This window comes from Seriola aureovittata, chromosome 1, assembly GCF_021018895.1.
Source record: "Seriola aureovittata isolate HTS-2021-v1 ecotype China chromosome 1, ASM2101889v1, whole genome shotgun sequence".
Taxonomy (NCBI): Eukaryota; Metazoa; Chordata; class Actinopteri; order Carangiformes; family Carangidae; genus Seriola; species Seriola aureovittata.
Window position 1 is genome coordinate 18,877,912 of NC_079364.1, and position 18,006 is coordinate 18,895,917.

General features: G+C 40.7%; 2 protein-coding genes across 2 annotated transcripts in view; one reads left to right on the forward strand and one right to left on the reverse strand.

The window, feature by feature from the left end:
* On the reverse strand, positions 1-6,159 carry rcn1 (reticulocalbin 1, EF-hand calcium binding domain). Its single transcript, XM_056383442.1, has 6 exons — positions 5,624-6,159; positions 4,455-4,648; positions 4,175-4,353; positions 2,285-2,345; positions 1,766-1,965; positions 1-1,400 (listed from the first exon to the last, which is right to left on the reverse strand). Exons 1-6 carry the CDS (start codon positions 5,842-5,844, stop codon positions 1,293-1,295), a joined length of 963 nt encoding a protein of 320 aa, XP_056239417.1. The 5' UTR covers positions 5,845-6,159; the 3' UTR covers positions 1-1,292.
* Positions 6,160-14,786: 8,627 nt separating this feature from the next.
* Positions 14,787-18,006, forward strand: part of pax6b (paired box 6b) — a 32,704-nt gene continuing 29,484 nt past the window's right edge. The window contains exon 1 of the mRNA XM_056403420.1: positions 14,787-14,962. The gene's annotated coding sequence lies outside the window, so the exon portion shown is untranslated. The remainder of the gene's footprint in view (positions 14,963-18,006) is intronic.

The following is an 18,006-nucleotide window of genomic DNA, read 5'->3' on the forward strand; positions in this document are numbered from 1 at the left end:
TTCTCTTTTTTATTTCTTTTATTTTGACACAATTCATGAACATGTGTAGTGTGGAAAATGAGGCATGGTGATGCGTTTGTGCCCATGTGTGATGTGGACTACTAATGCAACTGAGGTTTGGGACATCAAAGCATTAAAAGATGAGAAGAATTAGACATTAATTTGACTAAAATTACAAGACCCTTGCATTGTTCTATGCACCAGTCATACAAACTGTCCAGTAAACAATATATAATATGTGATACAAATGACAGCAGATGCATTTCAAAAACACCAGGTTGATATATAAAACATTGGGTTCATCTGATACAGAGGATGACCTGGGAGTGATGTAACAGAGAGAAAGGAGTCATGTGAGGAGTGAGGAGAGGAACCTTTTCTTCCTTCCTCTTATGTATTCAAGCCAGTAATCAAAAACAAACAAACTTAGTTAAACTGGACACATTTAAAAAGGTAAAGCTCAAACGTAACATCACTAAAAGTCAATAAAAACTGAACATAGAGCATACTGTTGGCCTTAATAAATACATTAAAAACTACCAGGAAAAAAATCTTTCACAGGCTAAACTAAAACAAACACGTGCAAAAACCATGCTGTTAAACATCAGTTAGTTTTTAGAGCATTTGACTAAATCAAAAAATAATAACAATAATAGTTTGGCCAGAAAAACTGTAAACAAAGAAACATGTGTCTTCAGTAAAAAAACAAAAACAAATCTCTATTTAAACACAGTAGTCCTCTCAGACCTAAAGTTCAGAGGTTATCTGATAAATAAATAAAGTCAGCATAAATGTTCTGAGCTGCTGTTTCACATTAACTTTGCTATCAAAAACTGTTCCTGTATCTGACAATTGGTGTAAAGCTCAGCACTCAGCTTTGACAGGTTTTTATTAAAGACTATCTACACAGATCTCTGAGGCAGCGAAGCCGGCGATGCGGCTGGAAGGCACCATCGATGGAGAGTCTGAGTCTGGCTTTGCTCCTGAATGTCAGAAACAGAGCCGTCGACACAAGCGCCAAAATGGACTCTTAGTGTTAGTGGCAGGACCGACCTTCATTCCTCTTCTCGTTTGATATCTACAGTGTTGGTTTAAAGTCCAACACACTAATGTCTGTCCCACTATTACAGGGAAAGGATGGAGAGGTGGAGCGGTGGTAGGTGGAGGCATAAGAGTCTGTGATTTTGTCTTTGAAGACAAAGATGTTCAACAATCCTCCTCTCTCTCTCTCTCTCTCTCACACACACACACACACACGCACACACACGCACACGAATACACACACTGAGAGCTCAGAGCTCATCATGGTTCCTGGTGAGGTCCTCTCCATAGTTGGTGGCCTGACTTCCAACGAACATGTTCCAGTTCTCAAGGATCTCTTCTTTGGTCAGCATTTCATCCTGAGAAGAGAGGACAAGGCAAGATCAGTAATCCTTATTATATCAATATTTTTTAAAAAGCTGAAGTATTTTCTTAATCTCAGGCCAGAACAGCAAAAAGTTGAAATGGTGGAAGATGCCTGCTCGTGCAGCCTGGTTGGTTATAGCAGAACACAAAGGCAAGTAGAGCAGGCGTTTAAATGAAGATGACTGACTTTTAGAAAATGATCTGAAAATTCCAGTGTAGCAGAAAACGGTCAACATTTTAAGTAAAGAACTTTTAATCAATTATTATCATGGTCATGTGATCATTGTCATGACTCCATATTGACAAGATGAAAAGAAACAGGACTGCAGCGCGTTGATGAAGCTCAATCATGTTTTACCTTGTCCTGGTCAGACTCATACACCAGATGTCTGGCCTCAGCCTGGGCGTGGTCGTAGTCTTGGGGCATAATCCAGTGGCGGATCTCGTCCTGGTCCATCTTACCATCTTTGTTCAAGTCTCGGAAGTCAGAGAACTGTTCCCTCTCAGTCCTGACCCAGTCTGGCTCTGGACCCCCATCCTCATGAGCAAACATGTCAGCTGAAACAACAAAAGGGCCGTGGCGTTAGCGCAGGAGTGGAGACAAATGAGAACAATGGAATTACATTTTTAAACACTCAAAAGCGGTGACTCTTCCCCTTCCCCTAATTTTCCCGAGGAGATAAGCGTACCTGCAAATTGTTGATATTTAAATGATGCTCCATGTTTATATTCTCATTTAGCTGTTAATGCTACAAATTGCTACTGCATGGTTTCATTGCAATAAACAGCCTATTGCTGAGCTTCTATACATCTTTAATGAAGCTGTTGTTATTTCCATTACTGATTCAATTTGTTTTAATTCATCGCTTGAACTCACCAATATACTCATCCTCATCCACATGTCCATCGCCGTTCTTGTCAATGTCCTCCAGGGTTTCCTGCATTCACAGTGAGGTAATGATGTCATTAAAGGGAGACACGAGGGTCAACAACAGTGGAACTTTCACTTTGAGTAATAAAAAGACAAAACCCCCCCCAGGCAGGATGAGTGAACGTATGAGGGTCAGCTTACAGCTGTCTGGCAGACTGACATGACAATTGTCAGGATTCTCTGCTGATGAGAGCCAAACCCTCCACATTAAAAAAGGTGATATTTAAGCAAAGAATCAAAAGTCCTGGTAGATAGTTTTCTCTCTCACGTCCTGCATTTGACAGTGTGTGAATTTATCTAAATGGTTGCTTAAAAGGTTTGCCGTGTGAGCGGCGCATTAGTTAACAACCACACACTTACATGTACAGTAATTGCTATTCATCTGGGCATATCACATCCACACAGCTGCACAGATTCAAATCACTGTATGCATCTTTTCCTGCAGGTAAGATACCCTCTTTGAACCCTGCTGAATGATTAATGACCATGTACCATCTATAGTCTAATACCTGGACAATAATAAATAAAAACATTCATCCATCCATTTTCTATAACCACTTGACCTGTGAAAGGTTGCGTGTAAACAAGAAGAGATGTTCATTAAAAATGTAAAACCTATATACCACTATAGACCTCTGTAAACACCGGCAGTGTGTTCATTTCATAAGCATTCTTAAATGAATTCTAAAATTACAGTGTGTGTAATGTGCTTCACTGCAAGCATTTTAATGACCTGAACTGAACAATAGATACAATCCCATTGTTTCAATTTGTGTCAAGCAAATAACAACCAAGTCGGTCGGTCAAGTTCAGGTCGGTGAGGGTTGATTACATATTGTCATTGACCAGTGACCCCAGTCCCAATGTACACACACACACACACACACACACACACACACACACACACACACACACACACACACACACACACACACACACACACACACACACACACACACACACACACACACACAAGTCTGAGTACTTGATGACGACCATCAGCAGGATAGGACAGGGTGTAGGTGTACAGTTTCCACACAGTGAAAAGACTTCATGTTCCTCCCCGAGCCTGCTCTATAAGCTCCATTAGTTATCTGTCCAACTGGCCTACATCATGTCCTGTCTAAAGCCATAAAGTCTTTGCTTCTCATGTTTTCTTGTGTGACTGCAAACACCATCAAAAACACGTATTAAATGGTTGTATGAAATATCTGCATCATAAAGAAGGAGTCTAACCACTTCCTATTGTGACAAACAGCCAACTCTTATTGGCTTCAGCCAGATTCACCACAATCAGTGAAGACACCGCTGGCAGAACCGTTCTTTGGTAACACTCTGTGACATCATAAAAATGAGCGATTAATAATTAACTCTGTCAAATGGGTAGTACAACTTTTATGAACACTGCAGCATAGCGCATTGCTGCTAACATTTGCCACACAACTGTTCCATGAAGCTAAATTTATATTTAAAGACCGAGTCTTAAATGGGACAGCCAGTCCATCCCACTGGACCTGTTCCAAAAAATAAAGAAACTCAATAATTTCCGGGCCGAGTTAAAATTTCATTAGGGAGTTATCCAAATGTAGCGCATTTATCCAAGAGGCCCATCAGAACAAACACGGCTCCTGTAATTAAATCATATTTCTTAGAGGGCAAACAACTTACAAAACTTTAACTTGAGGGGCTTTTATTTTTCTCAGTGCAAATCTAAATGTCTAACACTCTGCTTAGTATTCCCTTTGAAAAAAAAAAAAAATTCAACCAGCAGAAAACCTTACTACCCTGCCCCACTTCTAATCATATTTAATCATCATGTGGTCACAGAGGGCTTACCAGAACCACAATATCCTTCATGTGTTCAAACTCCTCAGGGTGGAGGAAGGCTGTGAACTCTTCTCTGTCTGCTGCATGGTCCCCGTTCAGATCAGCTGATTTAAACCTCCTCTCGTCACGAGGAAGCATCTTCTTGAAGCTGAACTGGTCTGTGGCATCCTCAAACTCCTCCGGGTTGGCTAAGAGGGAGAAGTGAGATCAGGTTACTGTCACACCTGTAAATAGCTGTGTTATACTTTAATAGTGGATATAAAAAACAAACAAACAAGTGAATTCATACCGAGGTAGTATCCGTATGTGGCCTGCTTGTACTCATCCCATGAAATCTTGTTGTCTTTGTTCAGGTCATAATCTGTCCACACCTTTGCCACGTTCTCATATACATAACGCTTCTGTACACGTTTTATCCAGGCCTTGAGTTCAGCCGTGGTGATGTAGCCATTACCGTCGCTGTCTATCCGGTCCACGATTTTACTGTAAAAGGAAAGAGGAGAAAGAGAGGGAAACCTTTGTTAGAGACATATATGTTCCCATTTGCCTAATGTTCCTGGAGAATTTCCAAGACCAGAGGTAAAGTCTTCTTAGTGCTGTTTCATCTCCCACCCACTGATGAGTTGTCTAAGGTACACTGTAGACCCAGTTACCAGCCCCAGCAAGCAGAAGAAAATAACAACTAAATAAATATTTGGCAGCGCCATTTTTACTACAAGGGATGTGGCTTCAATTAGACTCTGGTGGGAGGGGCAGGCAAACCCATTTTAGTAGGCTACAAAAAAGTGTAGTGCAGTGTAGCTGTGGTGTATTCTTAGACCTGGGTTGCCACGTTGAGATGTTACAGGGGTCCTCCCACTCCCATCGCCACAGGAACACGTTGTCTTTGGGGAAAAGCCCATTTAGTCAACGTGTGTTACATAGTGCCAACATGTCATCCAAGTAGTTTGAAGCGAATGAAGAAGCTCGCATGCGCACGCGCACACACATCCTTTACACACACACACACACACACACACACACACACACACACACACACACACAGAACCACGTAGCACATGAAGTTTGATACAGCAGCGCTATATGAAGACTGCCTTCTGCCACACTACTTTACTCAAACTCCATCACCTACAAATGGTTCTTTAATGACGATCTATAATTAAGATTTCGGCAAAGCAATTAACTCTGTAGGAGTGTGTGCGAACAGTGCTTCATGCAGCCCTGTAGATCTGCTGGCATGCACATCCCTCTCAGGCACTTGTGCTCCTGTTGTTAAATTTTAATGTCCTTAGCCTGAACAGTTACACGCAACAGCAGGAGAGAAGAAGTGACTGTGCGTGATTTACAAAAAAACAAAACAAAAAAAAACAAAACAATGACAATAACACTACGACTGTCAGTGTATTGTCACATATCGAAGTCAGCTCATGTGGCAGAATGATAATGTTATTTCCTTACCCAAGCCTGTCCTTGCTCTCCTCGGGGGTGAGCTGGTCAAATGTTTTGGCCTCCTCTTTGCCAAGAAAGGCCTCATGGTCGTATTGGTAGCTTTTATTGTCTTCGTGCGCCTGCCTGCTCAGTTCTGGGTCATGATGAACTCTCTCTTTCCTTAACGTTGGTTTACCATGCACCACAACAGTGCACAGAAGGACCGCGCACACGAAGCTGAGGAGGTCCATCGGTCAGGGATGAAGCTGGGTTTCTCTCTGAGGCCACAGCTGTTGTTTCTAAACAGGCCTATATGACACTACAATGTAGAATTAGCAAGCTGCAATGTAGCAGCTTTCACTGCTTGTAAGCGCCACACTAACCTTTCTTTCTCTCTTACAGCAGCGGTCTGCTACAGTGTTGCAGCAGCATCCAAACACCAAACCTGCAAAGAGCACCTGGTCCTGCACACAGGTCCACTGAGAGCACCTACAGTCCTCACTCAAAACGATTTTAGACAATCCTGTCCCTTTTCCTGAGGAAGGGATGCAACCAAACCGGGATTTCCTGCCGCCTTACGCACAGCCAATCACAGTGTCCGTTTCAGGCAAGGCCCAGCCTCTTCCACCGAGAGGACCCCTCCCATTGGTCCACAGGATGTCGGTAACGCTAGAGGGATTCAGGCGCCACGTTGCAAGCCGACGCGCAAACTCGGCTCAGTCTGGAGTCAGCATGGGTCAGTGTGGAGCCAGTGAGAAGTAAAAACACGACTTATACGAAATTGTACAGCTCCACAACCCGCAGAGCTGCGTCAGTATCATGATCATGTTGCCACTCGTACCAACATGCACCCGCCATGACGGCGTGGCTGTGTGTAAATGTGTGGAGCGTACAGGTATGTGCATGTACAGGTTGTGATTAACTACGGTTCAAGCCCCCATTGTGTTAATTATGCACTGTCTCCCACAAATATGCAACCCTGCAGAGTCTTGTCTTCCTTGTAGTTTGTAATCTAACACACAAAGTGTTGAAAACTGGGACCCAAAAGCTACATACCCCGAAAAGCCTTAAGGCGGTACAGTCAGGGCTGTGCACGTGCTAGCTGTGTTTGAGGCTGCTCGAGAAGTTTCTCATATAGAATTACATGTGTATGCTAAAAATATACCACACTAGCATGCTTGCTATATGTACTTGTAGTCCAGGCACAGAATCAGCACATTGCACCATCAGAGGAAAGATAATTTTTGTTTGCTGAACAAAAGCTGTTTCATTCATCCCACTGTTTAAGGGGGGATCCTTATCTTTGATACCGAATAATAGCTGTTGGCTTGGTTAGGTGGCTCCACAGAAGTTGCTAACCTGTTGTAGCTATTTTCAGTTTAGGTACCGACTGAAAGTATTTGGAGGGAGAAAGTCAGTACAGGGGGAGGGTTATGTATTTTTTTGGTGGAGCAGAAATTTATTGTCTTAAAAGAAATGTAATAGTTACATGAATAAATGGCCTTTGTGTGCACCACAGTGCATCTGCTCTGTCACTGTTTTGGTATAGAGGGGAGGAGAGGGGGCAAGGAGAGCTTGATTTCCATAAAATCTGCATAATCTCATTGACCCACCGTCTGCTTCCAAGACTTGCATGACCGAACCTACAACAACAACTTCCAGGACTTCACCTGGTACTCCCAAACCACGGTCTATTTTCTCTGCTGTTGTTTTTGTCACGTAGAACTGGGTTGGGTTAAAGTTAACTTTTATCTAATAGTTTTACATTTTGTTGGTTTGGCAGACGTCTGCTTGAACAATTGTTAACGTTAGCTAATACATGTTAGCTAGCTAACTTATGATTAATGGCAGCTATCAATGGCAACAAAACTCAAAAAGCAACACAGGTGTGAGAATGATGTGTTTTCAAACGGTTTTTCAGTTGTACCAGAGAAAAGACTTTAAGGATAAGGACTAATTGGTTGTTTTTGCAAATACATTTTTTCTTAACTGCTCCCCTCCTCCAGTGCATAGCCGCTTTCCAAAGCCTTTCTATGGGAACTTCTGGGACTTTCTTTCATGCAGTAGATGAGACAGTGCAGAATGGGGCTAACATATTTTACACTTCTCTGTAGTGGTTTGTAAGAGAGGGAAGCATTTTCTGGCTCCATACGGTTCTGCTCGTTTTAATCATTTAAGGCACAGTGGTAGCACCTGTTCAAGTCACCTTACACTGTGCTGTGTGTAAAAGAGCTCACTCTTACCATAGACTGGGAGTGCATGCTGCACAAAACTTTATCTATCTTTCATTAGCGAGCACTGAACTTAAATTAACTGTTGGTAATTAATGTGTGCGTTGACACTACACTCTTTGCAACAGCTGTCTGGAGGAACCATGTGACCCGGGCATTGAGTGATTGGTTTGATTATGATACACAGTCAAACAGCCAAAACCAAACGTAACAGGGTACAAGACAATCTGATCAAAATAAATCATTTGGAATTTGGGAGGTAAGCTGGTACTTGTGCCCTGTTCACTCATTAAGTTGCAGTATTAGCCACGTATTTAGCTCTTTATTCAAAATAGAGATGTTCGATACCATATTTTTCTTCCTGATACCAATATCTGATCTTGTGTATTGGCTGAAACCTTGTACCAATCCAACACCACAGCGTTAAAAAAGATTTTAACAGCTATATACTACTAACCCTGTATGGGTACCATGGAATATTTATTTTATTATCTAATTTGACTGTCGGTCATTAAAAACAATCTAGGAATAAATAACAATTGTGATACTAGTTGTCCTATAGTACCACAACTCGGAATAAAACCCTTAAATATGTACATGTCTTTTTCCTCGTGGGAATTTCCACTGTAACATTTTGCCAAATTTCTGACATTTTGCTAATGACCAACGTTACACTATTTACCAGATATCAGTCCTCCTTCACCGTTTTTAAAACAGTAGTAGCTAGTAGCTGCATAGCGTGACTTCCTTTGTAGGCTACTGTTTTAGAGGGGCAAAGAAAAATTGATTTCTGTGAAAACTGCAGTTTTATCTGAGAGTGAAACGATGAAGTTTATTAATAAATTACATGGTATTGGATTTATGCATAGACTCGCATACTCACTAGACTCGGCCCTATATTTTAGGCAGTATCGGCGGCATTTCTGAGACTAGTATCAGGGCAACTCTTATTCAGAAATAGAGAGTAGACATTTTGTTAGGTTTGCCATAACCATATTGATTTGAGATACTGGGGGGAGGGTATTGCGGTTTTACTTTAAGTCAAAGGGAGGGCTCAAGGAAATAATGTGCGGAATAAGACTGGGTCTTGTCTTTTTTTTTTTTTTTTTTTTTGAATAATATGAAATATAAAATTCAGCCCCCTCCCTACCTTTATAATTTTAATGCAGTCCCTTAGTTTCATTTATTTGACATTGTGATTAGGAAGACATTTGATCACACACATGTTCTCCTAAATGTCAAGGATGACACATCATCAATAAAATTATTTAGACAGGAAAAAGTAAATATTTATATAGGATGAGAATGCTTCCACTTCTTAAAATTGCAGCAGTTACTTATTTTTGAATGTGTGAAGTTAACTTATTCCAATTCCTGCCACCACAGAGTCTAAAGGATCACTTTGGCTTTAGGGATGCACTGATCCAATACACTATCAATAATGATATTATTAAGTGGATTAGTAGTTGACCGGGATGTGCCCTATTCACATGTTGCATTCATTTAGCCACGGCGGGTCACTGACTCTGTTTTTAGTCCCTCAGTAACCTCTAGAGTCATGATACCTTACAAAAAGCAGTGAGGTATACAAACTTTAAATTTAGGAAAAATTACTGGTTTGGGATTATACACATTGTCAACAAAGTCAGTGTGAGAGTGTGAAGGTGCTGGGGTGAAGGGCTTTGTGAAGTCGTTGCTTGTAGCATCATATTTTGAGAAGGACAGAGAAAGAGTTGCATGGGGAGGGGGTGTGACCATATTTACATGAAGAAGACTAGAAGAATCACATTACTCAGATGCATCTCAACATGCTGTAATATGGAAGAGCAGACTCCGTACCCTGGAAACAACTTGCTGACACTGCCATGCCTAATCCTCCTTCGTGGGTAGGAGAAACATGTATTTTGCCATTCATCATTAGCATAATAAGCCAGCACATGGCACTTTGCTGTTTTGCATAAATAGTACACCCCAGTTTATGATTATAAAGGGACCCTGGGGCTAACTAGCCTCTTTATTCAATTAATGAATAGTTAATATATTTAAATTAGTCCTGCCTGGTCAATTTGAATCAGTGTGTTGTGCAGACATGAAGAAATACAAATGTGTTTTTCCACTGAGATTAATTTATTAAAAAAAAGTATAAATCAATGTAAACTTTATAAAACGTGGATTGTATTAAAAGTTAATCACTTATTGATATTAGACATACATCTCACAACCTTAAACTATTTTCTGTTAACAGTATTATAGATTTTCTAACTTCAGATGTGCTGCTCATCTCACCAAGATTAAGATTTCTGCCATTTTACTGTTTTAAAACGGGACAATAGTGGTGGTTTTTGAGGTGTGGCCTGTGTGTTGGAGGTTACTGAGAAGTTAGGATTCGTCTTAAACAATGGGAGCATGGCTGAACAACAGCGGGCATTAACATGCTGGAGAGAGAAAGTAGATGGAAATAGTGGCTTTCAACATGAATATTTCACTGAGGAATAGAAAGGGGAGGGGGCTGCAGCTACAGGGGTGTTCAGTTAACCATGAGATTACACACACTGCAGAAGGCATTTGGTTAATGTAATTAAGAAAACCCTATGGTGGGAGACACAGAGCATTAGTGTCCAGAATATACAGTTCTGCTGTGGCCTCCTCCTGCCCCAGACTGTTTATCTTATTTACCTTTTTTTTTTTTTTTTTTTTTTTTAAACTGAAGTATACACAAGAAGGTATACGTATGTTATTCCGTATATTATATTCCGTACAGTATTTTTAGTCAATAGTTGTAAAAAACAAATCAATTGCATCTAATCTAATGTTTAATCTTTTCTTAAAACTTTTGAACACACATGCCCCTGTTTAAGGTCATGATAAAGATAAAGTCAGAATCTCCTGAATGTTGCAGAGGTGAAACCGTCTGATTATTACTGTCAAAGCTGAATTAGTCGCTCAGGTATCTGTCCAAATGAGGTACACTTAAGATTGTATTTTACTCTGTCAGTCGACTGCAGCTCAGGGGTAAGTGGGTTCATCTTGTTTCACTTCAGGCTTCCCCCCACTACAGCTGCGAAGAAGTGAGGAAAAAAAAAAATCAAACTAATGATTTTAATGTTGATGATTGATATGACACACAAACTAAGCTTTATGCTGAAAATGAGGATTATGACAAAAATGTGCTCTTACCCAGACAAGTGCCATTTGTTGAATAATTTTTGAATTCAAACAGAGCTGCAACGATTAGTCGTTAAATTGATTAATTGATAAACATCATTATTCAAACAAAAACGCCAAATGTTTGTTAGTTGCAGCTTCTCAAATGTGATGATTTGATGATTTTTTTATTATATGTGATAGTGAGCTGAATATCTTTGGGTTTTGGACCATTAGTTCAATAAAACAACATTTAGTTGAGCCATGGTAAAATATAAAAGGTATTTCTCTCTATTTACATTATTTTATAGAGTAATCAGGAAAATAACTGACAGATTAATTGATAATGAAACTAATAGTCAATTGCAGTCCTAAATTCAATGGAGAAAATGTGTATAAAATTGCCTGTCAACATGTCTTAGATACTGTTAAACACTTCCCTGAAATAGTTCAGTAAAAGATGATAACAGCAGAATCAAACATGTTCTGATTCAACCTAAAGCAGGCCTCCAAAGATCATGTGTGTATATGAGTGTGCACTGAGGACATTTACTCTTGTTACAACTTTGCAACCTCTATTGAAAATATCCCTTGATTTCCTGCTCCACATTTGCTCCTATTTTGCCTTCTTCCATGTTTTAACTAATTGTTTAGGGTTGCAGTGTGTTCTTGTGATTTTTCCTGTGCTTTTCATAATTAATGTGAATTTTATGTCATGTTTTCTACAACAGTTTACTGTGAGGTTTTGTGGTTGGTGGAGGAGCTGATATTGATTTGACTGAACAATAACAGGGAATATAGAGTCTCTCATCGCACAATCTCCCCACAATTTCCCTCCCCCTTTTGGATTTTCATAGTTATAATAACTCACCGCCCCTACTATTCTGGATAGATTAATAAACTTCTCATTGCTGCCACATAGGAGAAAAGAAACCTTTGCTCTGTTTAATGACAACTGTAAAGTGGAGGCAATCATGGGATGCCTCCCATGACATTTCCCCGTTCCTGTCCGCTCCACTTATCTTAGACAAATGGCCGTGCCAGGCCACTATCGAGATGAAGCGTTTTCCCCGAGTCATTACGTCTGTCACCGGGGCCATTTCCATATTGAAAAATCTGAAACAATAAACGACGCCTGAGCCTTTAATAACTGTGAAGGAATCATATTTGGAAAATTGCATTGAAGCAATAACCTTTTCTCCCTGTAATTAGATGACAGAGAGGTCCTGGTTTTAATTAAGTCAGCAATTTATAGTCGCACAGCCATACCTCAGCGTGCTGATTAGTATAGGAGGGATCACAGAACAGCGTTGCCTCAATTTGAACAGATTTGATCTAGTAATTACTGTGTTATATGGCAAAGGCCGCTGCAAGTCTCAGACTCAAGACTTTGTTGATGCAGTGCTCTGTGAAGCATGGACCTTCCCATCGTTACTCGAGCTGCAAATATGTGGCGAGCAAGTGTCTGTCTGAATAGGTCTTCAAAGGGGGTCATCAACAGAGGACATAATGTTTGAGGAGGCATATTAAGGTGGAATTGTGAATATGAGGCAGTATGTGTGTATGTGTATGTGTATGTGTTTGTGTTTTTGTGTGTGTGTGTGTGTGTGTGTGTGTGTGTGTGTGTGTGAGGGGGGATTTGTTTGGGCACGGCATCCTTTTATGCCACAGCTTAATTGATGCACTTGGTCACTGTTAAACGTTAACGTTTCATGAGGGGGCAGAACAGTTAAGGATGCTGTTTTAGTGCTGTGTTAATAAACATGGCAATTTACTGTCAATTTATGTCCTGACAGGTCGTAATGAAGACCATGAAAAGAAGATTAGCTGGAGCTGTGGAGGGAAAACCGTCTGGGGACCTTCATCATGAGACTGTGGGGACCAGTGCTTGTTGTGTGAGCTGGCAGCCTCTGGCTTTCTGTAGCCCTCCACATGATTGACATTAACGGTCCAGTTTTAGGGGAAAAAATTGTAGATTTGTGTTTTCTCTTTTGGGAATATGACATTTATCACATTATTCAGACATGCATCTATAGGTGATCAGAACAACAGCACATGGCAGCCCCGTTGACACATCATTAGTGACATCAAACAGATGCTTGTGATCTGTGCCGCTAATTTCATTAGCCTCTCCGGCTAACCATAAGCAGTATCTAATCATATATTTTTATTTATGTTCAGTGCTTATTTGTAATTTCTCTTTACCTCATATGTTTGTGGCTTACAACATTTGAAATAAGTCACACAGCCATCCTTGTCATTGAATACGGCATAAAAATCATGTGTCAGTAAAACCAAGTATTCAACGATACAGTGACGCTCAAAAAATAGTTGTGGGGTGTAGGATTGTAACAGGAAGCTGCTTAGGGGCTAAGGTGCCGGCCTTGAACCATAACATCCTTTGTTTGTGTCAGGGACCTTTGGTGCATGTCATTCCCCATCTTTTGTGCCTCATTTCATGTCATCTTTTTAAAGCTAAGACCTCTAATAAAAGGCGTAAAAATACTTCAAAAACAACTTTGAACAGGAAGTGAACACCTGGGAGAGTTCAGATGAACAGTGCTCCTGCAGGACTTTTCCCAATCTAAAATGCAAATCCCAGAGGCCTAATGGGAGAATGGGGTTAATTAATCCTAGAGGACATTTCAGATTGAGAAGAGGGGCTCCTCAGCCCCCTAGATCTTCCCTCCATAAAGGTCATACTTCACAATAGGAGAACAATGCATGTCTTGCCCCTCTGAGTACTTCTCATCCCCTCCCTCTAAACATCTAATTTGATCTCCTTCCTTAAATCAGCATAACTATATCGCCTGAGAACAAACCCTGGAACACAACGGGACATTAAGTGCTAATACTAAATGCTGTCCCCAGGCTCTGAATCATCCATAGATCTGTGACAAAGCTCCCTCAGAGGCGATGGGATCTGGTGCTAAATGTCTGCCACTGGCTAAACATCATTTTGTGTGCTGACGCTCGATGCTAAAGACTCTGTCTCTAGGCCTTGGCTGCGTGACTGTGGCCCATGATTTATGGGTCATCATTTGGGTGACATTTTCCTCTGGTCCAACGTTGTAGTCAGTTGGCATTACAATACTTTCTTTACACCTTCCCTGCATTGTGGCATGTTTGAGGGAAACTACGCACAAGTGTGCGCATGCACGCCACAAATGCCGTTTCCAGCCTTCATGCTGTTGCTGCAGGGGTTATTCTGTGGCAGAGGACTCTTTTGTAGGGCTGCCACAAAGACCTTAATACCATGTGATGTAAAAAGGTTTATCTCTGTAGTCTAATGACCCCAATTCTTCTCAGAGCACTGCATCAAGAGATCAGTGTCAGATCAATGAAAAATTGGCATGATCATTAAAACACTGCAACAGAAGAAACCAAGAAACTAAATATCAGTATTTTCTCTGCACTGCAACTTCTTCTGCTCTTTTGGTTATGAGTAACACCCGCAAACACTATTTACTGATTTGCTTCTCCATTCTTCCATCCAGGAGATAGGGTGGAGGATCAGATTTGGCTGCAGAAAGAGTGTCTCCCCCTGGGCTGCGGCGTGGCTCCTGTCCCCTTCTCTCCCTGCAGCTGGAGCTACCAGAGCCAGATGCTACGTAGCTCCACCACCCTCTGTCCCCCCTGTCTCTCTTCCAGGAGGATGGTGCCCAGAGAGGAGGATGACAAACGCCTCTGCCTCCTCTTACTGACGGATTTGGACGACCTGACTCCAGCCCCGCACTGTTCCAACCGCCAGCACAAGATGTTGACTTAATGGAAGGGGGTTGGCTGTGGATGGGCCCATATGTGTTTGTATTGGGAAAATATGGCAGGGTGGTGTGTCTGTGTATCTCCGTATATCTGTGTATTCAACGAGATTGTGTGTGTGTTTGTGTGTGTCTGTGTGTGTGTGTCTTTTCACCTAGCCCAGACTGCCTACATCCATCATGCCATGGCGCTCTGGCAGAGAGTGGGACTCAGACAGCTTCACTAACACACGGTCAGTTAAATTGCCTGTTAAATTGTCCTGGTCCGTAGCTATCTTAGGTGTAGATAAAAACACTGCACTTAAAGCCTGCACTTAAAGGCAGAAATTGTCAAGTAAATGCCAGCCACCCTCCATGCATAGAGAGAGAAAGAGAGGGAGAGAAGGAGAGAGGGAGAGACAGAGATCCTCTAAGGGAAACACATTTCCATTACAAGACAAAATACTGCAGCACACTAAGGGGAATTTATGTGTGTCTTTTATAGAAGCCACAGTGTTATTTCTTAAGATAAAATATCAGATATTATGACCTACAAAGTATTATAGAATATATTCTAGTGTCTGAAAAAGTCGCAAAATTATCAAAGCAGCCCATATATTGGCCATATGAGCGCCAGGCCCACCTGACCAATAGGCTAAATTATGCATGAGAAGCAAAACCTTAATACCTCTTCATCAACCTTCACCGTGCGTCCTTAATGAATAAAACAATGGTCTCAATCCAATACGTTTGACATTTCTCTCCATGCAACCAAATGGAAAATTGAGTCTCATTCTTTTAACATTACTGGGATATTAAGGATAATTGCCTGTTTCCTTCTTGTGTACCTGGACCAGAAAGCTTTAGAGAACTGCTCTCCTGTAACCAGTGAAGTGGGTTAGTTACAGATCTGGTCAGTGATCATAAAGCAAAATGCAACACATAGAAGGGAAAATCAATTACTGTTCAAGGAAACAGTAATTTGTAATCTAAGATGGTAAGAAAGTATTAAGAGATGGTAAGATTGGTGAAATCTAGAAAAGTAACCTTGTACTCTCCACTCCATCTCTGACTGAAACTCAGCAGTCTGTGTCATGAACTTACATTTAGTTAAAAAGAAAGCTTTATGCTCCAAAACTTCTTGTATGTTGTGCTTTGGCCCTGGATTTTACCCCAAAACTCAAAATGGCAACCCTTGTGTTGTATTCAAATTCATTTTTAAAGACTAATAGTTATGAATTATTTACACTAGTTATATATTAATGCTCTCTAAAGTGACTTTGTTATTTCATGGATCATGAAAATTATGATTCAGGCACATAGCTAATTGGTTGGTAAGGCTGACAGAAATGTTTTTAAATAGTATCAGTCTTATGACACACATGGGTCTGTCTTGTCTCTTTTTTCCTATTATGCTCAAAATAATCGTAATGGATTCATAACTGTAAATATTGAGGATTTTTTATCTATGTGTCTATAATTTTTATTGTGTTAGATAATGTATCAGATCTTATCCCATATTTAAATATGAGAACCTTGGTAAGTGGATGGGTGTAGCCTGTCAACATAAACTCAGTGATACGAGAGGTCATTTCTATTGACATACCAGGGAACTACATACATACATTAACTGCATCAATGAACAATATGTGACCATGACAGTAAAAACGTCAATATGTGTCAGCAACCATTAACATGTTAATGTTTGCATAATCCCATAAAAATATATTTTTTATTTAACAGCTCCAAGGCGTAATGTAGAGAGCACCTGATAAATCATATGATCAAATCAGTTGTGATAGTACTTAAAAATTAAAGTTTGTTCTCACACCTTGTTTGTCTTGACTTATGGTGTGAAAACCATATCTTTTGATAAGCATATCTTTGATTTATTATTTTAATTAAGAAACTGAATTAAGTTATGAATCAAAAGTAAAATGATCCTTGGTTGAATAGTATGTTTCCCTGAACCATACGACTCTACAACATTACAGCAGATTCAGAAATACAAAACTAAAACTACATCCTTTGACCCTCATTCACATGATGCCAAACACACATAAAACTTAACTTACAAACGAACAAAACCTTCATGTTTTTATTTAATTAGGCTTTATAATATAATTAATACCAGAACAAAAAGCATATGTAATGGGACTTAAACTGTCAAAAATAATCATTGAGTAAAATGTCCAATTCACCTGAATCCAACAGTGCTCAAGTCACTTTTGTTCAGCAGAGTGCCATTCAACCCGGCAGCGTGTTTCGACATCAAACTCTTCAACATCGAGAGTTGTTTTGTTGATCTGCAGTTGGGCGCTAGGGGGCAGAAAAGCTCCACAAGTGGCGATGATGGAGCGCTCTCTCGCTCTCTCGCTCTCTCTCTCTCTCTCTCGCTCTCTCTCTTTCTTTCTCTCTCTCGCTCTCTCGCTCTTTCGCTCTCTCTCTCTCTCTCTTTCTTTCTCTCTCTCTTTCTTTCTCTCTCTCGCTCTCCTGTCTCTTATCATCTGAAGATGGTTTTGTAACACTGTGGTTATGCTTTGCATTAAGAACTTCAGATATACTTGGTTCAAACTTGTTTTTTTTTTTTAGCACTTTTATTGTGAAGGTTTGCAGACGTGGCGCGACTTTCTGTTCCATCCATAATTACCTGTTTATTGAATGCCTGTCCCACCCACCGAGTAGGCAAAGATCACTTGGCTGTATCACCCATGTGTGTGATTTAGGTGAAATCTGGAATAACAATACAGTTAGCTATATGAGCCTGTCACAAAACATCATATCATAACCATAAATTCAGTTTATAATTTCAGTTATTTCGCAGGGGTCTTTAGGTGTATAAGGACTATTTTGTCTGGAGGAGCTGATGTGCTTGCATGCCTGCTATAGGAGAAAGGTGGAGTGATGACTGACTCTTCCTGTTGGAGTCTTTTACTTTGGCTCCACATGCTAAAGTTCTCCCTCCGTCGTTTATAAGGCTGCCTCTCCCAGGTCTGAATCCTGACTCGCTTTCAGGCCTGCCATTTGTTCAAGGAGATGTGGCGAGGTCGAGAAGCCAAAGTGCAACCTTCCTTGTAGGCCCCTCTCCAGTGGTGGCTGAGCAGGCAGGGAACTTTGCGGGGGTTTTTTGGCTAAATGTCTGCCCATCTGCTTGCCCATCTGAAGAGGGGCAAATCTTAACTTTCACGATGCAACTTATATGGAGGAAGTCTCTTCTCGTGTGTGTGAAAGAGAGAGAGCGCGCGCGTGCGTGGGATAAGTGGGGACCGACTGAAGCAAATGTGATGAATATTCATAA

Coding starts and splice junctions, on each gene's coding strand:
- rcn1 (XM_056383442.1), bottom strand. CDS start 5,844: ATGGACCTCCTCAGCTTCGTGTGCGCGGTCCTTCTGTGCACTGTTGTG. Junction 1,966..2,284: donor GGATGAGGATGAGTATATTG/GTGAGTTCAAGC, acceptor TTGTTGTTTCAG/CTGACATGTTTGCTCATGAG. Junction 1,401..1,765: donor ATGAGTCTGACCAGGACAAG/GTAAAACATGAT, acceptor CTCTCTTCTCAG/GATGAAATGCTGACCAAAGA.